The 26,182-nt window shown below is 45.2% G+C and overlaps 1 protein-coding gene across 3 annotated transcripts in view; it reads left to right on the top strand.

The window, feature by feature from the left end:
- SORCS3 (sortilin related VPS10 domain containing receptor 3) overlaps nt 1–26,182 on the top strand; it is a 513,788-nt gene that overhangs the window by 224,351 nt on the left and 263,255 nt on the right. For all 3 annotated transcript variants that reach the window (XM_016144038.2, XM_036222121.1, XM_036222120.1), the window contains exon 3: nt 7,692–7,791. In XM_016144038.2, the coding sequence (XP_015999524.2) occupies nt 7,692–7,791 (100 nt within the window). The remainder of the gene's footprint in view (nt 1–7,691; nt 7,792–26,182) is intronic.

Below are 26,182 nucleotides of genomic sequence, written 5' to 3' on the forward strand. Positions count from 1 at the left end.
TTATATGGCTGGTTATTTGTGGTTAGGCTGGGCTTCTGCCATTGCAAAGATATAAATTAACATGGCTTTAGGCATTGGCCCCAAGATTAGGAGTGGAACAGGCCACAGGGAAGCATCAACGGTTTTTCCATTTCAATTAGAGAAACTCTCTGAGCAGCCATTGGTCTGGAGCTGTGCCGTGGAAACCCCTGACCCCGACCTTGGAATGGGCTGTGGTTCACCACACAATGGAGCCTCTAACTGCCGGTGGGCTTCGACTGTTGACTCTCAGTAGAATACACTCAGGGCGAACAGCTGGTGGGTGCTTCCCAAGGCCTGGCACTGGGGAAGCATGGTTTCTGTCTTTTGCTTCCCAGGCAGCTGGCTGTATTGTACTATCATGGTGCCAGTTGGAAATAGTGGCTAAAGATTCTTTAATGATTTAGTGGGCATCCCTTTGCGTCACCCTCTGTTAAGTTTAAGAAGTCTAAATCAAGGGAATAAAAAAAACAACGTGACTGCCCTTGAGGAAAATACAGTCTGGGGTATTCATAAAAAATGACAGCCATAAGCATTTATGGAATGAGGGCTTTCATCAGAGGCTAAGCCAGGCATCTTACTGCTCTTCACTGAGTCCTCACGACGACAACCCTATTGTCCGAGCTGAGGGTCATAGAAGTGAAGCTCACATCTCATTCTTACAGCTCTAGTTGTCTTTGCGCTGCTCCTGTCTTCTCTGTTTTCTCTCCCGAGAGCTATACTCTGTAGTTTCAGAGATTCAAGATACATTTCACTTATTATTTTACTTTTAAGGAGGTTTTGGCATTTGCCGAAAAGAGTAAAAAAGCACATATGCTTATTTAGAGAATAAATGGGGGATCTCCTAGGTGCCGTTGGGATGAATGCAGAGGAGGGTATAGGCTGAAGTTGTAGGAAAAGTCTCCACAATGGAATTAACCCTGGAACTGGGAGTCAAACAGGAGAAAATCTGGACAATTGCCAGCCATAAGCTCATTGGGAGAGTGGCAAATGGGAGGTAATGACCATGAAAGTGGGCAGACCATGAAGGCTTTAATGGCTTTTAATACCAGACCTAGGCAGGTGTTTTGACGTGACACAGCAACCAGGCAGGGGCAGGGGAGGGTGAGGTAGGGCACCGACAACCGCGAAAGGAATCTTGGGAAGTTGTCTTGGAGACAGAGTCATAATGGGGTGCCTGGGTGGTAGTGGAGACAGTAGTAGTGGCTGATGTTGCAGTCAGATGGGGCAGTGGCCACAAAGTTGTGTACTTCCTGCTCTTGTAAATATGGTTTAATTGTAACATAGCCACACCCATGTATTTACATATTGTGGGGTTTTCTTTTTTGGTTTTGTTTTGTTTTTGTTTTTTTGAACTACAAGGGCAGAGTTGAGTAGGTATGACAAAGACTGGCATAATCTAAAGTATTGTCTATCCAGCTCTTTTACAGAAAAAAAAGTTTGCTAACTTGAGCTAGAGTTACTCTTAAGTGTCCATAACGGGGAAGTAAAGCCCAGTGCCTGGCACGTGGAAGATGCCAACATAGATAATACATAGATATATGTTAAGGAACAAACAAAACAAAGTGTAATGGCTGACGGGACAAGGAACTCTCATGACTGTGGTCTTTGCTAATTTTAGGTTATGTCACCCAGAAGGGACTCCATCGATAAGATGAGAGACTGATAGGAGAATCGAAGAGTAAAAGGCTGGTAATTTTCCAGTTCTCTCTCAAGGGCAAGGGTTTAAAGGGAAGGAGGAGGGAGCAGAAGAAGAAAGCACTGGCTGGATGAGGACAGCGGTGTGCCTGCCCCGCCCCCGAACATCTGGGCGACCGGCAACACCTGGCAGAGGGCCTTCCGGCATCCTCTCTCCTCTGCAGGACCCCGACGTTGGGAATGGGGGCGTGGAGCTCCAGCTCAGCTCTGCCGGGAAGCTGGCTCGGCTACGTCGGTTGGAAGTTTTTCTTCTCTGTTCTTTTACTTTAAAAATAGCAGCCCATATGCTTGTTGCCACCAGCCTCTCCCCCAGAAGCTCCCTAAAGGAGTGGGAGCTTGCCGGGTGGATGAAAGTGTACCATATTCACAGCTCAACTCCGGAAACCGTCACCGACAGAGTGGCCTTGTAGAACAGCCAGGGTTATGGTACATTAGGCAGGGTGGTCTTCCCGGAATGTGCCACCTGTGTGGAGCTCTCCTGAAGCCCATCTGGAAGGGATAAGACTTCCCAAATGGTTGAAGGGGTCTGACTAGGAGTCAGCATCCTGGAGTTGACCTGCCCACCTCTGGGAGGTTGAAGGGCAAGAGCATCCAGTCTGCCGGTCAGCATCAGAGGTACCTGGGGGGTGGTGTGAGCAATCATTGGCTAGGAAGCCAGACAGACAACTAGCAGGTTGTTGGGCAGGCAGAGGAGCCATAGAGCAGGTGACCTACAGGGATGCAAATGGGAAGACCAGGGATGGTGCTCATGAGGCCAGGATCCAGGGCCCCAGCTGCTGGCTGGGTTCAGATACTTCGAAATTCAGGACTCTGGATAAAGAGAGAGCTGGGACGAGACTAGTCAGGAGTTCTGGACTCAGGCTCTGAGAATGAAGAAGGCCCCAGTTGCTGGAGCCAGAGAGCAAGGGAGCGTCTCTTTGAAGGGACAGTCTCCTTGGAGAAAATTTTGTCAATAACTAGCAAAGGAGAAGTGATACATAGAGTGTGAAACAGTAATTGCACATTGAGATGTTTCCCCAGAAAACTTTTCTTCATAAATGTACAAGAAACCATATATAAGAATGTTCATTGACATATTTGTCTATAATGGCAAACTTTAAAAGAAAAATGTATCAGTGGTTGAAAGATAGACAGTGGTTTATTTATAAGCTACAATGCTCTATGGCAGTTTAGCTGAATGAATTATGGCTAAGTGTGTCAACATGGATAAATGCCCAAAACTGAACGTTTGGCAAAAAATACAAGCCTCAGAACATATTGTGTAAGATAAAATTTATGTAAATATAAAAACTCGACAAGGTTGTTTATAAACACAAATATTTGTTAAATCTTAGTACTGGGCACATGATTGGCATTCATTGTACTTTCTTATGTGCTGGGAATAATTCATAAAAAAGACAAAGAAGGAGAGAGACATGCACACTCATGCGCATGTGCGCACGCACACACACACACACACACCCCAATGGAAAAATCTACCTTCTGGAATTGGAGTAGCGTGAGCCAAGGCACAGAGGCTGGAAGCCTTGGACCTCTCACTTGCTGTCTTCCAGGTTGGCTGTGTATACTGAGCAATTCAAAATGGCACCAGGCCCATGGTCGGTGCTTGATGCGTGTGTGTCGTGGTTCCAGCTCTCTGACCACACCTGAACATTTTATCCCGGTGTCAAAATTTGAGAGACTAACTTTTAAACGAGGGAGATGAGCCTCTTCCCTCTAAGTGACCCTGCTGGCAGATGTCGGGAGTCACAAGGTGGAGGATGGTACGTCACCTTGTTAAAGTGAGTTCCGCAGGCACAGCTGCCTCTGGCAGTGGGTCCGAGGCCCTCCTCCTCCTGCCCCGCACCTGCACCCCAGGCAAAGTGGGTCCTCAGGACTTCTGTGCTCAATTCACTGTCCAGAGGCCCTGCTGGAAAGGACAGAGTCCAAGTCACCTTTGGTCCCATAGGCTCGCTGGTAACTTGAGGTGTCTTTAGTGAGTGAGACTTGTCTCTGCCTGCCTGAACGAGCAGAAACTACCCGAGGCATAGGGGAGGCTGAAATGTTTTGGAATATACTTTGTTGGGAAGTCGCTACTCTCAGTGACCACTTCGGGAAAACAATGAAATCAGTGTGACTCTGTTGTATAGCTTGCAGAAAGAGGGAATATGTGTGTTGCTAAGCATACTACCTTTGATGAGAGTTATTTGGATTCTGGAAGGAAATTTGTTGTGACATAAGTCATGCAGGGAGCCCGGAGAATTTAGCTCTTAGAAGTAAGTAAGATGTTTGTTACGTATAGAATAAAGAAAAGTCACTAGTTGGAAAACATAGCTTAGCTCTATGTTGCTGGGATAATAAGATTTAAGATCCGGAAGGAGCCTTATGAATATCTCTTGTGTCACTGGTGGATCAGGGCTTGACAAAGATTTTCTTCTTGACCAAACTCTAGTCAGGATCCTCTGAGCTCTTTTTCAGCTAGGCCTTGTCCTTGGATATGTCCTCAAGAGCCTATGGCCAGTGTAGCCAGAATCCCCCACCGTCCATATCTCATTATGCTTTAGATCTGAGGAAATGCCTCACTCTGCACCGTGCCCCAGGTGATGCCTGATCACCCTGGCCTGCCTTCAGAAAGATCCTGTCAAGTCAGTTTAGCAAAGAATGAGCCCACCTTCTTACCAATTTTTCATCTGCTGACCCCAACCTTTCTGTTTGGCCATAAATTCCTGCTTTTCCTGGTTGTATTTAGAGTTGAGCCCAATCTCTATCTCCTACTGCAACCCCCTTCACTGTAGTTCCTCTGCCTATTGCAATAGCCCTGAATGAAGTCTGCCTTACTATTTTAACAAATGTCAGAATAATTTTTTCTTTCACAGGCTAAGAAAATTGGCTTGTCCAGGGTAACACTTAGAGTATATTTTAGAATCATTTCTAGAGGCTAGGTTTCCAGAGTCAGGGTTCAGAGCTCCTTTCCCACACGCTGATGTCTTTATGTCTTTAAAAGTGTACAGTCAAGAAAAAATTCATTCTATGAAATGTTTTATTTGGATTAAGAGAGATATGCAACTGACAGCTTCTAGAGATTGTGGCCTGTCTACTTCCCTGTCCTGTGTAGGGTAGGAGCTCAAGGTGATCAGTCATTTAACCTTAATGCTTAAGTTCCAGGAAACTATAGATCCTTCCCTGGCACCAGACCCTGCGAGATCCTACCATTCTGTGGCAGGTGTGCAGCCATCAAAAGGTCAAGCGCATTTTCTAAGTATGACATGCATCGAGTGGCCAGTAGACATTAGCAGTTGGTCAAGAATTTGTGAGTAGGTTTGGGTAAACATGCTCATTCATTCATTCATTCATTCATTTATTCTTTCACATAAGGACAAAATGAAACAATACAAAAATAATACATTCATCATTTGCTTCGTACTAGACATGGTGCAAGGCATCTGGGCTATTATAAGAAATAGTCATTGCCCTTAGGGAGTTACAGTCAAGGAAGAAGTCCCAGAATAAAAATGGTATGACTAAAACAGTAGGATTAACGCTGAAGTAGAAATATGTATGAGATGGTAGGAGAACACAAAGGGAATTGTGATTAATGTTCCTGTGGGAAAGTTGGAAGGAGGTTGATATTGAAATTGAGTGTTGAAGGTTAAAGAGAGATTTACCAAGGAGAGGAAAACAGGGCATGCATAGTTCAGGCAAACGGAATGATGTATGTGGAAACGGAGGGGGCTGAAAATGCAAGACATTCAAGAAAGTTTAGTGAGGCTGGAGAGAAAGGGGCACAGGACCAAGTGGTTGGGAATAAGTCTAGTAAAGGAGGCCGAAGCCAGATTTTACAGGGCTAAGCTTGGAAAATACAATTTCACAGTATGTAAGCAGTAAGCAATTACTACCAGGGACTGAGGTAGACCTATGTGGGTGGTTGAAGTATAACTTGATGATAGCATATCCTCTGTGCCATAGAGCATGGTGGGAGAGGGGTAAGATTGGAAGGGGAGCATCTGATTGAGAGACTATAGCATGAGCCATACATTGGAGTGAGGATGGAAAGACCAGGGGTCTAAGTTATTGAGGAGACAGAATCATTAAGATTTAGAAACTGAGTGGGTTTGAGAGATAAAGGTACAGAGGTAGGTAGGAGACAGAAGCAGTCACCTTTGGGGAGTCTGATTATTAAAGTTAGCAGAACCAATGACCACGTGGAGACATTAGCCTAGGGAGAGATTTGAAATACTGACATTTGTTTATTTAATAAAATGTACTGAGTGTGCATGATGTATAAGGCCTGGTTCTATACATTTTGGGGGAAAGAGAAGTGAATGTTCTTTGAAAAAAAAATTTTTTTTTAACATTTTAGTATTCCTACAACCTTTAGGAGGTTTTCCACAAGGTATATTTTTTCATCCTCACAACCTCCTTGTGAGATTAAATTCTCTCCATTTTTTTCAGAGAAGAAAGCCAAGGTTCCAACAGACTGAGTAACTTGCACACGGTCATGCAACCAGAGAGCTGCAGATTGGGGAATGCAATGGAGATTTTACCATACCCAAAGTTCACGTTCTTTCCTCTTGCCATAGTGTTCTCTGAAGTTCGTTGCCCTGGAGATGTTTACATTGTGCTTGGGGAAACAGAACATAAAAACAAAAAACAAACAAAATAACAAAAACAGTAGCGACAAGATGGAGGAGTCAAAAAGAGGCGTGTACAGTGTGCTATGGATACATAGTGGATGAGGACATTAGTTCTGACAGAGAGGAGACATATGATTGGGAAGAGGGCTAGTGAAGTCTTAACAGAGGTGAAGGTGGGTCTGGGCACATGGAATTTTGGATGAGGATGGTGATAATTTCTAAAGGTCATCATAGAGTTTGGCCACAGTGTTTATAAAGCTAGTCTGTGGGTCAAGGCAAGAGCAGATTCGAATCGGAAGGTGGGTGAAGGCTCAAGGAAAAGTTACTGGGGTGGGGTGGGTACATAGCTAGAGTCGGGAACTGAGATTTGAGTCAGAATGAAGGCTCTCATGAGGTCAGTTGACCATAGAAAAAATAAACTGACCTCTGTGGCTTTCTAAAGTTCAAGTGTGAGAAGTTTTGTGAGTCTAGCCCAGGAAGGCAATAACAGAAAGGGGAGGAGAACTTGATGATACCGGTGGTTTGAAACAGAAGGAGGTAGAGGGTGGGGAAGGGAGGGGAAAAGGGGATGGGAGTTTGACTACAGGAATCTCACTATTTGACATCCGCTCTCCTTCCTCCACCACGGAAAGGCTAAATGGACAGGAAGGAGCCTAGGAGTTGGCCTGCTTTGTTCTCTGTTTTGGTATAAGGTCAGAACCCTGCAAATTAGGCCCAAATGAGGAGCAGTAGCCAGCACGATAATTGGAATGATAAACTATTGGCAAGCGGTTCAGTGTCATTGGCTCCTCACTCTGACGCACTGCTGCTCCTATGTAGAAGCATCCCTCTCTACCTGGTGTGGCCTGATTTGGCTATTGGTCCTCCCATGCTCTCGGATAAGGCACTTCCTGCCTGTCTGAGGGTTCCCTTGCTTCAAGCTCAGTGGAGGGGGCATAAAGGTGATTGCACCCCACTGACCTCAGGTGATGTTCTGGCCTTTCTCCCTGTGGCCTCCTTGCACAGCTCCCGCTGGTGAGAACCCGTGGCCCCCAACAGCGCTGTGCAGAGAACCAGAGGGCTGAGCACGTGGGAGGCAGGCCCTCTCCTGAAGCTTTTTTCTCAGTACATCTTCATAAAAGGGCAGAAAAGTAGGTCTCTGAGAAAGGCTGGGAGCAAAGGCAAGAGAGCTTAGGTAGTAAGTAGATGCATTAGTCTAATTGCTCTTCTAAAATTAATGGGGCCTTTTATCTCTGAAAAAAACACTTTTAAGCACTAATGTAATTTGGGAACAAAGGTGCTGGTCCAAGGAGAGCCTGGCTCCCCTTTAAACACGATCCCTGGTCTGGTAACGCAATCTTTTCCATTCTCTCTTACCTACAGATCAACGAATTATGGCACCACCTATGAAAAGCTGAACGACAAAGTGGGTTTGAAGACTGTCCTCAGTTACCTGTATGTCAATCCCACCAACAAAAGGAAGGTAAGAGAAGTCAATGGGTCTGGAGCACCCCCTGCGGGGTAGCAGGCCTGCCCAGGGCCAGGAGTTAAGAAAAAAACACCAAATCAATAGCCATGGAATTGCCTATAGAGGACCTGTTTTATGTGCCAAGATCATTACAGACACTGTTTGTAATTCTAGCAATAGCCTTGATAGAAGTAGCAGTGATCATAATAATAACAACAAAAAAAGCAACAATGGTAAAACTTCGTAACTGCATACGGGATTCCTCTGTGCCAGGGTTGGTGCTGAGCGCTTTACACACCTCAGCTCATGTACCCTCAAAATGAATCTACGGGGTAGAAATTTTCATTGCGCCCATTTCACGGGTGAAAACGCTGAAACACAGTAAGATTAGCAAATTTCTAGCCTGAAGTCAGACAGCAGTAAACGGTGGATCTAGGGTTTGAGAATGGGTCTGCTCGACACCAGAGCTGAGTCCTTCTTTAGCCTCCCTCTTGCTGGTCTGTTTTCAGAGTGCTCTTCATGAATGGGGAGTTGTTTCTGCCAAGGGAAGTGTAGAAAGCTCCTGGATTCGTTGTCTTGATCCAGAGCTGCTTTTGAGTCACCAACAGAGCCGACCTGGCTCCAGACCCTGTGCTTCTCTGTCTTTCCTCAGGACGCGTGGTCAGACTTTGATCATGGAGACCTACTAGAAAGAGGGCTCCTGGATTCCATGCAAAAGTGGACAGTTTTAGAAAATAAGTGCTGTACAATATATTGGCTTTGAGGAGAGGTGATCTTTCCCCAGCTAGGAAGGCACCGCTGTTTAGAAAATTAGGCAGGCCTGGCCTCAATAAACACACCAGGGTTATACAAGGCTATTTCAATGTTTCTCAAAGGCTGAAAATGTCACTCCCAAACTCTCCTCCTGCAAACTGATTTGCATTCCCCAATGGTTTTGCAAACCCTTTCTGCAGTGAGTGAGCTCACAGATGAGCTTCAAATCATTGCACAGAGGTCCCTGATCTGTGAATCCAGGTTGGTAGAGTCCACGCCATGGCTTAGCATGCTGATGGTTTATGCTGCTCAAAGCGGAGCAGCTTTGATTCAGATTCTTAGCATCACAGCTCTCAGGCACACCCCTTCTCTCTCCAACCTCCAGTCTTTAAATACGCTCAGCAAAGGATGGAAGCAGATGTGGTGAATCCTGGTTCGGCGTTGGTGATGGTTGCCCCAAAACCCAGCCAGCTCTAGGGGTCCACAGGCCTGAATCTGTGCCCACCAATCAAGTGCCAAAACCCTGATAATCAGGATGGCTGCTTAGGCACCTGTTACTGGGTTTAGCTGAGTAGTTTCTCCTCTCTTTGTCCCAAAGCATTGCTGTTTTCACATTTTTCAGTATTGTTATTTGCATTATTGCATGTTAGACTTGGAAGAGATCATAGATTTCACCTATGCAAGCAGTTATTAATTGTTTTTGAACTTCAAAAACACTTTTGTAAAAGTGTTTAAAACTCTAGAGCTTCCTTCTAGAAATATGCTTGAGCGCGCAAAATTTGAAAATAATTTTAGGGGTTTGTGAAAAGCTTGAATCTCACCCATGGACCAAAGATGTTCATGGAGTCTCAGTCAAGAATCTTTCATCACCAATTGCCTGATTTTATAAGTGAGAAAATGAAAGCTAAAAAAGCACACATAGCCAGATATGAAAAGGAGCCAGGTTGGTACCCAGGACTCTTGACTCTCAGTCCAAATTTCTTTGCTTCAGACCACACTTTGCACCTTTTCCTCCTATGCAGTCACAGCGTAGAGTTTCAAAACTGATGATCTAGTCCCGATTTGGAAGCTTGAGGTGGTTGCTTCCTGACCTTGAATTAAAGCTTGGTGATGGACATGTGATAAAACTTGATCGAACTGAGTCAGTGATGATCTATCTCAATCCTTCCTCTACCCTTCTCCCTCATTAGGAAGGAAACTGAGGCTCACAGAGGACAAATGTCCCTCCCAGGTCACTCAGCTGGCTAGGGGGTATATTGACAGTTGGTGTCATGCCCCCTCGTTCAAAGCTCGTCCTATCGCATGCCAGTGACTTGGGGTCAGTTGGATTCGGAGTGTGGATACCCTTTGAGAGAAGCAGGAAGTGGGCATTTGACACATGACAGATGCCCTCCAGTGTTGATCGCTGACCTGTGTCTGGACCACAGTAGAGTTAATAATTTTTCATGTAGGTGATAGATCAGCTTTCTTCCTGAGAACTTTCCCGAGTGGTATGTGAAAGAGTTACACCTATTTTCTCCCATTTCGGTTATTTGTCAAGTATATTTCCTTTTGGAATCCTTCTCATAACAGATGTGTGAGAATGACGAGCAGGTTAAGGCAGATGCTGAGGGTCGGGAAGAACGTAAGCTGAGATTTGGAGACCACTGGCACAGAAATGCCACCTCTACTTCTCTTTCACACAGGTGACATCCAGACCCTGGGCTCTCTGGAGCAGTTTTTCACAGGAATTATTGCCCAGTTAAAAGTTGGGTCTACTTAGGCTGTCTCCTCTGAGAAACGCCACCAAAGAAAGAGCACAGTTAAGTCCTACCTAAGAGGCACTGCCACCTGGAAGGTTAAAAGCAGAGACATTTTCTTCACTCAGATTGGGGAAAGACAAATGACAGACTAATGCTGTGGATTTATTTTTATTTTTTGAAAATTACAATAGAAATAATTTCATAAGAAGACTTTGTGATCCTGAAGTGCTTTCTAAATCATCCAAGGAAAATGAAATTAGATTCTGTTTCATTTTATTGTTAAGTGTTTTATTTTATTTTATTTTATTTTATTTATTGTATTTTGAGTCTGTAGACACTGACAACACACAAATATTCTACATGGTGCTTTCTGTTAATCGGAATGTTTACTTTACCAGAACTACTCTTTTCTAGCTACTTAGGCAAAATGACAGTTAGAGATAAATGAAAATACACTTATTTATTTCTTTATTGGTGTAGTTCTCTGGGTTGTTATGACTTTGTAATGCAACTTTTTTTTTTTAAGTGTCCCTCTTAAATACATCTTGAAGTTTAAACCTGTGGTTATCTGGATTCTCATCTCAGCTTGAATTATGTAAGACTCTTTTGATTCTCTCAACACATGAATTGTCCCTCTCCATGTTCATCAACCAGCTAACGGTAGTTCTCTCCAGCAGGTTTTTTAGTTAATCTTGTAGAAGCACTTGCTTTTAACCTAATGAGTTATTTATTTAACAGATGGCTACTCTTTTCTTTGGAGGCTCTGAATCTATCAGAGATCCGTTGCCCCTGGCAAAACAGTAAATCGTGCTTGTGTTTATACAGTTGTTCCTGAAGCTAATTGTTCGTTTTCTAACACTTTCTTTTGACAACGTTAAGTCCCTAAAAGCGGGTAGCTAATAAGACATTGGGTTGAGAACAGCAATGTTAACGTGTGTAGTCTCCTTCCACCAGTAATCATCAGCATTAATTGAGCACCTACTATGCTAAACTTCCTTTCAGGAGCTTAATCTAATTAATCTCCAACACCCCCCCCCCCCAGCCACTATATGAAGGCAAGCAAGCTAAAAAACAAACCCTATGTAAATTACCCCAAAGATTTAGTACTTGTAAATGGTGGGTCTGTAATAGCCTTTCCATAAATTTTATTGGGGGGACAAATTAGGATACATCAAGCAATGTTGGGATCCCTTAAGGAAGTTGAGATTTGGGCTAGTACTATCTACTAGTTTATCTCTAAATGAGAGTATCGATACAAAGTGCTGGGAGCTGCTCCAGCTGTTGTTCTAGACCATCAAATGATGTGGTGACATCAGCGTTATTTCAGTGATCTTGACCTACCCTGGCCATGTTCAATGTGAATTTTGGATCCCTCACTGTTTGCCTTTTTCTAACCACTGGCCAGTTAGCTCATTGAATGATGTCTGAGCCTGGCCCTTTGAACACAAGGAGCAGTTGTGTAAGTTTTAGAAGCAGGTGTGTGTGAGGTTTGCCTCCTGGAGAAGGGGCTCTGCTATCTTGGGGTCTGAGCTCCAGGTCACAGCTTCTTCTTCTCCTTGCAGGAGATAAATGTCTCTGGGTCTCTAGAAGTTATTACTATTAGCTGACTCTTGTCCTTGGGCCCATGCAGAATGGCATGTGCCAAGGTCTGGCCTTTGTTTAACAGAGCTGTGCTTGTGCAAACAGGCTAAAGGCTTTGTGCCTCAACAAGAGAGGGGCATGGCTCCTGTGGGTGTCTATTGGAGAACAAATCTTTGTGTGGCTGGGAAAATGCAGGCGAGTTATGGTATAATTGCTCTGGCTCAAAAGTGGCTGCCACCTGCAGATTTGGAAACAGTGGTTTGGAAATGGGAGAGAGCATAGGAAGGTCTGACTACCAGGGAATGCGACCACATTACTGCAGGGCAGAAGTGTGTGTGTCTCTGTGCATGTGTGTGGTGGGGAGGATGGTAAGGTCTGCTATCAGAACAGGACAATCACTTCCTTTTATTGAGCCCCTGATAAGTTCTGGGCACTGAGCTAAGTTACTTCCTACACTCTGTTCTAAGTTTCATTACTAATCCCCTGAACCTGGTAGTTTTATTCTCATTTGATGGGTGAGAAAACTAAGGCTCGAGAAGAGCCACTTGCTTTTTGTAAAGCTGGGGTGTCCAGGATCCCTATTGACCTCTGTCAGCCCACAAAGGCCATTCCGTGTACTCTGATCTAACACAGGACGGAGGGCTGCCCCTGCCACAGGTATAAAGACCAGGTTGAGTGCAGTCATCACTCTATTAGTAGCAACTCTGTTGCCTGTGGTTTTCTGCCCATTAGTGTTAGAGGATTAGCAGTTTCTTGGAGGAGTGGGGGGTGGGGAGGTGTTAGAGTCTCCTTTCCTAATTGATTTACCAGTGAGAAGGATAATTACTTCCAGGCTACCCTGCAGAAATACAGCAGGGATTACTAGTCAGATTTCTCTGATGAGCGAGCCGCCTCCGTCAAGCTGTTTAAGAGTCATTGTGTATCTGATTGGATGTTGGTTATTCCTGCGTCATTTCATAAAACAGCAGCATAACCCTGTGGCTCTCTTTGATAGCCTGGCAAACCACTAAACAGAACAAAACAGAATTTTAGAATATTGGACTCCTGTTTTCCCTGACCATGTCTCCCAAGATTGTTAGAGAGTCAGAGAAAGTAAGCTCTGGGGTAGTACACTTTTAATTCATAGATATTAAAATCTCTTACATTAAAGCAAATCAAAGCAAAAAAGAATGTGGGAAGAAAGGTATTAGGTAATTAAGCAATCTTTTAAATGTCTAATGTCTAGCTTTGAGCAAAGTGTTTTAGAGGGAGTTTCCTGCTTTCAGACAGGTACAATCTACCTGGATAGACAAGATTCACATAAAAACAACTGCGTGAGTAGACCTGGGATCCAAGTTCAAATGCATATGAGGGCCAGGCTGGTAGTGCCAGTGAGTGATTTGGGCCAGGTGGGGTCTGAGACAGCCTCTGTAAAGGAGCTTTTACTAATCTACTCCAGATGACTGTTGTCATGTAAGAATGAGGGCCTAGCATAGCTGTGACATCATTATCATCATTTTCTGATTTTCTTAAGAGAGTTTTTTTGTATATTTCTATATGCAGCTTCTGTATTTTGAAATATTTTAGATAGGGTAGGATATGGAGTGCAGGGCGTGGGGCCTGGCAGGCTGTTCAAATCTACTTTAATCCTTTATACAATTGGCATCATATGCCATATTCTGAGTAGTAGGTCAGTCTCCAGGTGAAAAGTTGGTGTTTGCAAAACGGTCTTTGGGGACACAGGAGAACCCTTCGCAGCTGCTCTTGCTGACACCTGCAGTGATACCTTTATGATCCGTGTATGAGAGAAACTAAGTCAAACACGGCTCACAAAGTCCTCCCTTTGACTCGAAGAAATCACAGAGTAGGTCCTGCAGTGCCATTTCTGTCATTTAAAGATAAGACTCACTAGCGTAGGAGCGGAAGGCAAGCATCGGCTCTCTTGTCCCAATTCTGCCCCTGAGTAACCGAATGTTCTCGAATAAGCCAGTCATTTCTCAGAGCCTCCATTTCTCGATTTGTAGAATGTCAAGGTCAGGTCCTGTACTTTTTGAGCTCCCTTCTAGTTTAGGTTGTTCATATTGGCACATTTGGACAGTGCCACTCAAAGGATTACATGATGATGTGTGACAATCCATGGACTTTGAGCTCAGTGGATAGCCAGTTGGTAGATACAATTTCCATAGCTCTTGGTTTTAAGACCACATGTTGTCCGGCTGAGCCCTCCCATCCAGGCTGGCTTTTCCGAAGTTCCAGTGTCTTGGTCAGAAGGTGGTGGTTCTCTTTCGCCTACTGGCTCTGCTGGAGAAACTCAGAGCAACAGCACCTCTGACGGCACAGTCGAAGGGTTCCATCAGGATGCGCATCGCTGCTGCCCTCATCCAGGCACATGCAGCCCTCCTCCTGCGGGAAATGGAGCTGGCGACACTGTCTGGGTCTGCTCTGGCAACTCCGGGACAAGGACACCAGTTATCACAATAGCAGGCAGGGGACCAGCTCTGCTGTACCCCGTTTCCTCAGCCAGGCATCTCGTCTCCGTGGGCCCTGCTTTTTCCCTTCAGAAAATGCGTATAATAAGCACGAGAGTGTACGATGTGCCAAAAATATGCTAAATGTTTTATATGAGTAAACTCATTCAATACTTTATCAACACCCCTATGATGCCGGTACTGTCATTATTCCATTTACAAATGATAAGTTTAGCACTGGGCTGTCAGTGACCTGCTCAAATCTGGTTGTTGATAGTCACTTACTTTGGTGTAACATGCTCATCTAACTCACTTTCACTCATATTATATCTTAGACTCACTGTATGTTGGAGCTAAAAGGACCTTCAGAGATTGTCAGTACAGGCTCTCATTTAACAGAAGAGGCCACTTGGGGACTGCCCCCAGGTCACAAAGTCATTTGCAACAGTGCTGGGGCTGGAACTGGGACTATGGGGCTCTATTCCAGTATTCTTTGCCAAGCCCATGGGCTGTTGACAGCTGGAACATTGAGATCCGATGGGGAGCCCTGACTGGGCACAGTGGTGAATGTGAGTAGGGAGCGATTGGGGATATGTATTCCCCACCCATCTCACTGCATGTGTGTTGTAGCTGTAGGGTTGACACAAACATCCATGGCTTCCCCGTTGGTTCTCTGGTTTTAAATCCCCAAAGATACTGCAGTTGGAATCCCATCTTAAATGAACGTGGATGAGAAACCAAGAGCTTAGAATCTAAACTGCCTTTGCAGTAGGAAGCACAGAGTGGTTGACTAGCAGGCCTGAGGACGAATGGCTATCAGAGAAGCAAGAGACTGGGAGAGATATCCAGGAAGGAATCGGGATTTTTACTTTAGGGCTTTCTCTTAATTAGCTATGGGGCATTGGGAAAATCATTTAAATTCTGTGAGCTTCCATTTCTCAATCTGTAAAATGGGGATAAAAGATCATTTACCTATCCCCTCCTTTTGGGAGCTGCCTTATGACAGAGTGAGAAATATAATATTGCTTTGGTGGAACAAAGCTCTGGAAAGGGAGGGAAGATTGTGACTACTCAGATGAAGCTGGCATCATGATAATAAACCAGAACCCAGACTCCCTGGCTGTGCCCTAGTGCTGACTGTAGGGGCTTCTGGTCCACACCTGTGAGGCTGCCTGCTTCTTGGCTTCCTTGGGGGAGAACGCAGCTCCAAGAATCCTGGGTTTCTTTCTAGGAGTTTCACATCCTGCCTTGTCCAGGAGGCACATTGCTACTTCTTTTCTTCTAATCTCTCCCCTGTTTCTTAAAACCAAAACTATTGACTTCCTGAGGGGGATTGATTATTCTACTGATAGAGAGAAATGGCCCCACACTTGTTAATTCATGGCCGCCTTGTTTTTCTTGCCTCATAAATTCACAGTTACCAGGAGGCTAGAGCAGTGTTTCAGGAGATGCGTTTAGGGGAGAATGTGTGAGAAGAAGGAGTGGGAAAAGAAAAAGAACAAAATTTGGATCAAACCTCTTTCTTTTACTGAGTCCAAACCTTTTTTTTTTTTTTTTTTTTGTATGTTTGGAAAAAAGAACCAGAATCAGAAAGCAGAGAGGTGGAACAGTGAGGGGTAGAACACTGGTTTACAAATTTCCATCTGCCTTTGCAAGGGGGACCCAGTGATGGAATGGATATGCAGTGTGGTTCAATTCAAACTAATCACTTAAAGGAAAAGGCATCTAGCGTAATTCTTGGAAATTCGCTCTTTAGTCACGAAGTCCCTTTCTCAGCAAATATATGTATGTAATTCCTTCCCTGTATAAATTACTGCAGTATGTTCTAGCCAAGAATTTATTTAAAGGCTCATTAAAATGATTACTAGTTTTTTCTTTAGCATTTTATTTGGAAATGGGAAGAATATAAACCTATAGTTTGGCTTCTTTCCAAAGCGTCCTTTGGGGTTTGCATTAAGTATATCATTTTTTTTTTTTAAAGTACAGCTATGATTTGCAGTAAAGATTATCCAGGCATTTAAAAGGAATAATAAAAATTAGCCACTTACTGCACTTCTTAGTGGCTTATGGCCTAACTTATTTTTTTAATTTGATTTTTATTGTATTTTTGGTTTATGTATATGTGTGCATGTGTGTGTATGTGTATGTGTACATGTGCATCTGTGTACATTATGAAAACTTCCAAGTTAGAAAATAATAACAAAAGTCCTGTTCTTCTTCTGTGCATACTCTGATTTGCAATGATTCAAAGATTTAAAGGAAGCCTGTGTTTCTGGATTGTCACATGAGGTGCTGGTTCTGTTTTGCTGCTTGGCTCATCCCAGGTACCCTGGTTGACCGCCATAGTTGCTTAGTGAAGCTTCTGAAGAGGAATTCCGTTCAGGGGAATAGGCTAAGGCAGAGCCATCAATAGGAGCACAAAGAAAGACCAAGGGACCAACCCAGAGGAGAGAGCACTGAATTCCAGCGTGAGGGTGTCGGGCTGGATAAGAGAAAGTAACAGGGAACATTGATGCAGCTTCTAAACTGGGCCTGGATGACCAGTGAAGGTCATGGGAGTTTTATACTTCGATGACCTTAAAAAGGAACACAATGTATCCTAGTCTGAAAGAATTAATGCAGCACCCAGCTTGAAGAAAGATGCCATCCTGTGGTATAGTCAGAGCCGGGGAGAGGTAGAGGCAAAAATCGGGCAGACTTTGGAAGAAAGCTTGAGATCTGGAGAAGGAGGGAAATAGAACAATCTGATAGGGGATTTAGGGTCTGGAGGTCTTGCTAGGTATATTCAGGAGAGAGGGTGGGACTAGATGTTGAGGACCCTCAGAAGCTCGGGGATGGAGTTAGGACTCAGCGCAGAAGAGCATGGGGAGCCATAGCAATCCTTTGACCAGGGGCTGATAGCCTGAGAGCTGAGTGTAAGAAAGGCTGGCGAGAGACTTACGTTAGTGCGGTGCCTGTGTTAAGTGTCCTGCTCCATCTCTCCTCCCCTGCCCTGCTCTCAGACCTTCTGGCTGTGTTTTCTGAACATCGCAGGCAGAGTGATTTTAGCAAAGAGCTGGGGGGCGGCGGGGTGATGTGTTCTTCGTAATGTTCTGATGCACATATAGCAAATGGATCTCGCTGCCCCTGAGTGGAAATATCTAACAAAAACTGCCACCACCACCAGTGAAAGAAATGACTCTATTTTTTTTTTTCTTCCTGGGTGAGCTCAACCAAGCAGAGAGATTGCTACTGGCATGCACGCCTTGCTCCCGGCCTGTCTCCCCGTTACCGGCCCAAGGTCAGAATGACAGACATCAGTGCCCCGCACATACTCTGCTGGTGAGCGTGTCCGCGTAATGAGGGGTGAGCGTGCTGGGATCTTCGGGCCTTCCAAATGGCTCGGAGCAGGTTTGAAGCAAGCAAGTCGCTGTCCCGGGACACTGAGATCCGCGCCAGCAGTGCAGAGTGGGACACTGACCTCAGTGACAAATGAAAGCCTAGCTTGGTGCTGGCAGCCCCCTGCGGGGGGGTGGGGCCCTCGGGGCTCAGTGCAGATAGTCCGCCCTGTCATTCCAGAGCACGAGTGTAACTCTGAGAAATGGCTCGACCGTCTGTGGTGAGCAAACAGAAGGAAACGACCCAGAGAGGACGGTGGAGGTGCGAGGAGTGTACGTGAGGCTCTCCCAGCCGCCAGCGACGGGACGGGTGCTGTTCAGTTTAGAAACTTGCCAGGTCTTCCTGGCCCCTCTCTGGCGCCCAGCAAGGCAATGCGATGCGGAGGGAAGAGCTTCACAGCACAGCCTGCGCCTCACTAGCTGTGTGACCTCGAATATAGTAACTAACTTCTCTAAGCCTTAGTTTTCTTACCTGTGAGTAGAGCTCACGATACTACTTTTTTAAATTAAGAATTAAATGGCAATGTGATAGAGTGCACGGAGATGGTACTCGGCAATGTGACTTTCTCCCCTGCCCCCAGTAAATGAACCTCTCTGCTCAGTGCTACCTCACAGATCTCAGGGATCCCATATCGGTGTAGCTGACTTTGCTAGCCCGAGTGAAGGAAGCTAACCCCCCGCAAAGCAGCATGAACTTTCAACTCCCAAAACAAAAAATTGCCCCCTCTGCAAGTCTTCTATTTCTTTCTATCCAGCCTTGTGTGCCTTCTCTTCTCACTGATCCATCGATTGCTTCTACCTCACCAAATGAATTATAAATTAAAAAATGATAGGTGCTAGCCCTGGGCATGTATGCAAAGCAAGTTTCTACCCATTATCAACCGAGCCCCAGTAGGCAGAGCTGGTGGCAGAGGGATTCATATCCAGGTCCCCTGGGTTCTGAGCCCCAGACAGCTCCTCCAGCGTTGAAGCCCCTCCGAAAGCCAGCTGCTTCTGGTTTGCTGTTCCCCCTCGATCGCCTGTGTGTCATTCTCAACACCACACACGTGCGGATCTCCTTGCATGGGGTTGGTGGCACTGCGCCAGGCCCAGGACACACAGGCACTTCCGGCCTGGACCCCACGCTGGCAGACATTGTTTTTAAGTGCAAGCCAGGTGGCCCAGGACCTCAGAGACGGAAGTTATGGCAGCAGCTGCCAGTCTAGACATCAGAAGTGGGTTCTAGTTCCAGCTTGGACATTATAAAGAAAAAAATAGTTAACATTTATTGAGTACTTACTATGTGTAATGTTAATGGTTTTACATGAACATTTTTCTCACATACGAGAATATATAAGGCAAATACTATTATCCCCATTTTAAGAGAAGGGCAAGGAGGAGAAAGAGTGAGTGGCAGAAGATGCCCAAGGGAGTTGGCGGAGGGGCGCACACACCGAAGCGAAAAGAAAAAGTTGTCCCAGCTGGGGAAGTGGCCGTGCCAAGTTGTCCAGCTTCAAAACGTGAGCTTTTAGTTTGGAGTCTCATTGGCCTCCCTCGGTTTAGATGGGCACCATCACCCTCCAGAACCTCTCTTTACACACCTGAAAAAGGAGCGTAGCTGTGCAGAGGCGTGCATTCCCTTCTAGGGCAACAATGCCATGCTCCCGTGCTGAAGAACTCATGAGAAATGTTTCCTGAGGAGTCAGCAAGGGACAGGCATGCTGAGTTTTCTTAAACATAGGACAAACAAAAGCTTGGGGTGCAAGGGGGCAGGAAATAGCCCGTGGAAAATGCCTTAGCCTTCAGTCATTCACAAGAGCAAGCAGCAGGGCCAAACGCCGGCATTCCCACTCAGAAGCCCCCGTGGGGAGGAGGCTGGCTGGGTTCCCAAGGGTCTATTTCCACTTGGGAAAGAAGCTACTTAGTGCAGCTCCAGCTCTACATCTTAGCAGCTGGTGGCATGGACACATTATTAAATATTTCTAAGTTTCTGTTTCTTCGTCTGTGCAATCAGGATAATACTAGTACCTACCTCATCAGCTGATGGCGGGGGGGGGGAGGGGGTAGTTGAGGAATGTTTTTAAGTGCTTACCCAGTGACTGACTCATCGTACTCAGTTAGTATATACTATTTATTATTACTCTTATCATTGTCCTAGTCTAGGATAACTGGTTCCTTCCTATAAACAGGGGGCAGTTCCAACATGGTCACCCTTATGAGTGGCACTCACCCTGGCTGGGCACTTGTGGCCCTCCCTTGAGCATCGGGTGATCTGTTTGGAGAAGTGTGGAGCTGATAGGTGACTGGCAAGTTATCTGGTTCAAGCCTCTCTTTAAATTGATGAAGGAACTGAGTCCCGGTACGGGGAGTCCCACTTATTCAAGGTTACACAGCCACTTAATGGCAGAACTATGGCTTTGGAAATCAGCTTTCTGGCTTCAAGCTCAGTGTTCTTCCTATGAAACTGCATGGAAAATCAATGCATGATGCAGGTATACCTGGGCAGACAGGCAGCTAAGGAAGATGCTGACAACTGGGGGCTTAGAGGCACTCGCTGTCTCTGTCCAGTTAATCTAGAGCTTCTAATCTAGAATTAGAAGAAGCTAGGTCAATCTTTCAGACCAGAGTGAGTCTGGTGGGGAGCTTGTCCAAGGGCATGTGACTACAGATAATGTCCCCCAGGCCAAGTTGGACCCAGGGTGGCCATTGGAAGCAAAAACAGAGGAGTGTTTCAGTCAAGGTTGAATAAGGGGAGAAAAGACCTGAAGTGAAGGTCTATCAATGTCCAAAGGGCGAGAAAAGGCTCCAAACAGAAGGGTCAACCAGCAGGGAAGACAGCAGGAAGGCAGGCCATGGAGTAACAGGCAGAACCAGGCACGGGCTTCCAGATTGAGGCTGTGGGGTTATTGGCAGGACATTTTTATTGGGTACCTTTCGTGCACTGGGGGGATGGTAGTAGGAGTGGCACTTGAGTAATTAAAGCAGTCAGTAGGCCAGATGAGAAGGACAGTCACATAAGAAGAGTGGCAGAGAGATAGGATGCAATTATCCAAAGTGGTCTTTGGCCTGAACCTTGAATCTTTAATCATCGCGGGAGAGGCAGTGACAGCATGTGTATGCACGCCGACTTCCCGACTCCACTCTGGACCTTCAGAGAGGAGTGAGCTGATGTCGGAGCAGTTTCTTAGCATGCAGGTTAGCTCCAGAGGGTTGACTTGGAATAACAAACTGCTGGCATCCTGGTGTCAAATGCCCCACCTTGATCCTAGATCACAGAGCATCAGCATTCAGCATTCGATAGCTCAGAGGAGACCAGCCTCTGAGACACGAAGTTGTAAAAAGGTATCGCTCTGAGATTTCCTCAGCATTAGTAGCTCCGTGATGTGGCTGTCTGGACAACCTGTCTTGCCTCAGCTGGACCCTAAGCCCATTGTAAATGGTTTGAAGGGCTTGGCACCACTCTCTTCTCTTCAGGAGCTGTGAAGATTGTTTCTCTTTAGCCTCCCAGCTGCTTGCATACCAATTCCTGCGTGATGAGGCTGGGAAGGGGCCCTTTTTGCATTGCTTCCTTTTACCAGTAAGGATCTGAGTGTGAATTACAGCACTTCCTGTTGGAGTGACAGGGAGCTGCTGGAGACACTGAGCAGTAGAACAGTTGTCTGGTCCACCAGCAATAGTCCCCCACGAGTGACTGTGATGAGCATTGGCTGGCTCTGGGCATGGAGTCGGGGGACTGTGAGGGAATAGTAAATAATGGCCTATAACATGTTTATTGTACCCTGGGGTCTCCGGGCTAAGTCTTTAATCCTCAAAACAGCCCTGTGACCCTTGTGGGTTAGGCACTGTTGCTGTCCCCATTTCGCAGCCGTGGAAACTGAGGCCAAGAGAGGTTGAGAAATTTGCCTCACTAAGAAGTTGATGACTTAAGTTTTAGACTCAGGTTTGGTGGACTATGGATCCCATACTCTGACCTACTCACTCTCCTGGAGTTCTAGAAAACATGCACCACTGCTTGCAAAAGCTTTGGAGTCAGTTTTGTTGATTCTCAGCTGTGTCCGTCTATGGGATTCCGGAAGGACTTTAAACCACACCCATGTCCAGGCTTTACCTAAGGGACCATTTGAGTGGATCTAGAGTGAGTCACTGGATTAGCCATTTATACAGGTTTCTAGATGATCCTAAAGGGCTTCCATCATTAAAAACCACTGGTTTGGTTGACATGAAGAAAAACTCATCATCCATCGAATATTTTGGAGTGTGTCTTGTATCCTGGGCCTTTGCTTCATGGAGGCATGGCCAGGAGGGTGGTAGGTGCTGTGGTCATAGAAGGAGGAGGCACTGATTCTACCTGGCAGGATCAGGAAGGCTCAGAGTTTAGCTAATATTTAAGCTGAGTCACATATCAGTAGGGGTTTACTCAGGATCAACTGGTGGGGAGCGTTTTCTGAGAAAAGGAAAAACACGTGTGATGCTGTAGACGTGTGAGAGAGTAAGGTATGTTCAGGAAGCCCCAGAACTTCGGTGGGGATGGGATGAAAGCACATGTGAGGAGGTGGCAGAGGAGAGAGAGGTGGTAAAGGGCCATGTGAGTAAGGGTCTCCTGTGAGTAAGGGCCTAAACACAGGATAGGGAGTCATTGCATCAGATCCGTGTTGTAGAGTGATCACCCAGGAACAGAGTGGAGTATGGTGAAACTGACCACAGAAGGTCCAGTACGACATTGCCTTATAAAAGCAGAAGGGATCAGAAGTCATCTGATTACCCAACCGTGAGAAATTCATTAGGAATTAAAATACATTGGTGGAGTACTATGTAGTGATCAAATACTATATTTGTCAATATGAAAGCTATTCATTATATGTAAGTAAAAAATAGGTTATAAAACATAGGTTGGAAATAAAGTAAGCAAAAAATGACTGATATGATGCTATATCATATTATATCGTATTATATCACATCATATCATATCAGCAAGGGATGATGCGGGCATGGACTCCTGTAGTGGTAGAGGAGAAATGCAAACACGGTGGAATCAACCTAACTTAGTGCTCACTCGGACGATGGGTACATAGAAGATTTTAGGGTGGTTCTCAGGATTTCAATTGAGTGGCTAGGTAAATGAGTAGGGATTGGGGATATTGATAACACATAGATGGACTACAGAGAAAGGAGAGGTTTTGGGCACAAGATAGTTTGTTTGGTTGGGGCATGCAGAGTTTGACACTATGGGACATCCAGGTAATAAGACTTTTAGCAGTTGGATTTATGGGTCTAGATCCTAGGAGACAGGCTTATGCTTAAGAACACATCCAAGTCTCGGCAAACAGAGATAAATTCAACAATAAAATCTGTTTTCAATTCTTGTTGTTGAACATAGGATCAAGTGCAAATAAAGCCAGCTCACCATCAGTTCAGCAAACATTTATTGAAAACTTACTCTTGTTAGCACGCTGCCAGGCACGGGAATCATTGAGATGAGTCAGACTTGGCCTCATCTGAGGAAACATATTATAATAGAGATATGTATGGCTTGGTAATGCAGGGGAGGGAACTGATTAATTCTACCATGAGTGGCTAGCAGAAGATACAGAATACAAGTTGCATTTCACTAGGCCTTAAAGGAGGAGTCAGACTTTGCCAAGTGGATCAATGTTTTATGCATTACGGTTGCCACTGAATTTCATTTCAGAAATTAAACATATTCCAGAAAAAGTGGGTATTAATTTGAATGCCAGGGAATTGAATATTAAATCTATTAGAAGACTCTACTCTAAAATTCAAGAAGTTCCTTTAAGATGATAACTAACACTGAATGTTTTGTAAGTCAGCTTAAGTTCTCTTTCAGGTTGGCTGAAAGCTCATATTACCTTCACTTACTGGGTAGCAAAGCAACATGGAATCTCTCATTCAAGGTGGATGGTACCTGTGTGCCACTGGAGATGCAGGCAGCTGAATGGGAGCGCTTGACCTGGTGAAGGGTGACTGATAGGCGGAGTTTGGATTCTAGTCTTAACATTTGGTTTGGCTGCAGTTTAATGTGTTTTCTGCATTTCCAGGGTTCTCTGTGCATCAGGAACCATTTCAACCTCAACTTGCCTCTTTCTCTACTGTTGTCAGTGCTTTAAAATTTTGACTGGGAAGTAAATACAGTGCAGAGATACAAACCTTCTCAAGCTGATATGGCTCTCAGGAGTTGACAGGCAAATTTATAACCTGAGATTGGGCTGTGCTTTGACATCGTCCAATCAAGAATGGCCTTTATTGGTCAGGAAGGAGTGTTTCTGAGAAATGTCACATGAGATCATTTGCTTTTATGCAGTTCCCTACCCTGCTCAAAATTGGCCAGTGACTGCCCATTACCTTCAGGATTCAGGCCAAACTCCAACGCATGGGGTTAAATCTCTCCAGTAACCTGCATCAGACATTTCTCCTGCCTCATCTCCCTTTTGCTCTTCAACCCTTATAGGGTTCGGACACTCCTTGTTTCCTTTTGGCTCCTATGGCAGCTCGTGTGCTTATGCTCATAGTGTCTTCTTGGAATGCTCCTTCCCATTCTCTCTCTACTTATTTAAATTCTAACCACCTTCAGGGCCCCTTCTCCAACAGGCCTTGACTGATCAACTCACGTAACATTTCCTCTCACATTGACTGGCATTTCTATTTTGTGTATTTTAACTTTTTTTTTTTTTTTTTGGTCTTTAGAAATACGGCTAGCTCTTTTGGGGCAGGCGCTGCATTTTTCCCTTTCTTGTACCTATTGTTGTGCCTGGTACAAGGTCTTACATGCTTTCAGAGCACGGCATTCTTGTTGCTGCCTTGGAAGAAAGCCATGGTGCAGGTGTTGAAGGCAGTTCCAGTGTAGCTGGATCCCAGCCACTTGTCAATGGTTCTCAGTGTTTCCCTGGGCAAAGCTGTGGAGGGCTAGCTAATGAAGAGGGCTATTGCTTCAGCTTTTATCCCGGCTTCCCGAATCTGCTTTCCTGGTCCAGATGGCACCTGAGCTTGGCTGTTCCTCCTGGACTCACCTTCTGCATTCAGCATTCTGCCGGCCTCTCCTGTCATTGCAACAGGACTAATGGCTTCCAGCTGTAATAGTTTATAGTTTTCCTCCAGCAAACTCTGCCAGGATTCAGAGCCTTGTACCTTCTTCTGGGAAGAGGGAGTAAGGGGGACATTTATGGTGAAATTGACTATTCCCTCCTTGGTACTTTTAGAGCATTTTGTGAACTCCTGTCTTAGCATGTATCTCCCTACAGCTCACCACTTATATCTCTGTCTCCCCTGCCAAGCATTAAATGCCCTAGGGCCAGAGCCATGCATTATCTGCCTAGGCTTATTGGTGCCTAGCACAGTGTTTGGCATTGGGTTGACATTCATTTCAACTAAGCTGAAATCAACAAGAAATTACTAAGTGAGAACATCCCAGAGAGAATCCAATCACAATATGAACCATCTGAATTCTATGTTGTGTTTCGGCAGCTACTCTGCCCAAGATACTTAATAGTGTCCCGTTGGGCTTGATGCTCCCGCATACTGGAGGCTCAGGGGACTCTGGGTGGAAGTATCAATGGGGAAGAGGGAGGTCGAGGCAGACCAAACGGTGAAGGTTCTGAGGTTCTGTAAAGTAACTGCTCTCACCAAAAACCTGCTCAAAAGCTGGGGTGGGTTTCCACACTGACCTTGTTCCAAAAAGTCCAAGTAGATTTGGGCACAGATTTCTCTTGCTCCACAACATTTAGAGGGTAATAGTAAGCCACACTTTTAAAAAATGTTACTTTTTCTTATTGAAAAAAGAAAAAAAAAAAGAAATTGAGAAATGGAACCCTTAATCACGGGGCTTCTGTTTCATATCAGTTATTCTCTCTGGTGCTTTCCCCTTCGATCACTTGAAAACGCTGGACTTTACAGAACCTAAGGGAGAGTGGGAACATCTTTGACCTCATTTGGTGATCGTGTTTACTGCACTTGGCCCTTGACAGATGTGTCAGCCATTTGGAGATGGCTGACTCTCAAGCCATCTTTACTCCATGTGTCATGAATTGGGCTATGTACATCCCCTCTTAGTAATGCAGGGAGGAGGCATGAAAACTAAACATTAAATCAAGCTGGACTCCGAGACCGCAATGTGCTGCTGCCAGACCTGGGAAATGTACAGAACAAAGGATGTTCCTGCTGGAATTACTAACAAACCGTTTACCCACACCGTGAAGGGAAAAGAGTCTTTAAGTCATATCCTACACAAAATAAACCCAACCAGCCATTCCCTACAGCTCCAAACCATGGGGGAACCTATGAACCTATGCAACAAAGGCTGGGGGTTGCCAGCAGGCTTTCTCACTGTCTCTATACCCATGCCATTCTTGCGACATACCCTTATCTTTCACACTGTATACCCATAGGAAAATTGGTAAACAAATTCTTAAAACTGTAATTCACAGAAACTAAGAATGATTAGTAAAGCAAATTCCCTGAACACTCAGAGTCTGTCTGTCTTTTGGTCTCTTTCTTTCCTGGTCTTTTTTCTCTG

The sequence above is a fragment of the Rousettus aegyptiacus genome, unplaced genomic scaffold (genome assembly GCF_014176215.1).
Source record: "Rousettus aegyptiacus isolate mRouAeg1 unplaced genomic scaffold, mRouAeg1.p scaffold_m13_p_6, whole genome shotgun sequence".
In the NCBI taxonomy this organism is placed as follows: Eukaryota; Metazoa; Chordata; class Mammalia; order Chiroptera; family Pteropodidae; genus Rousettus; species Rousettus aegyptiacus.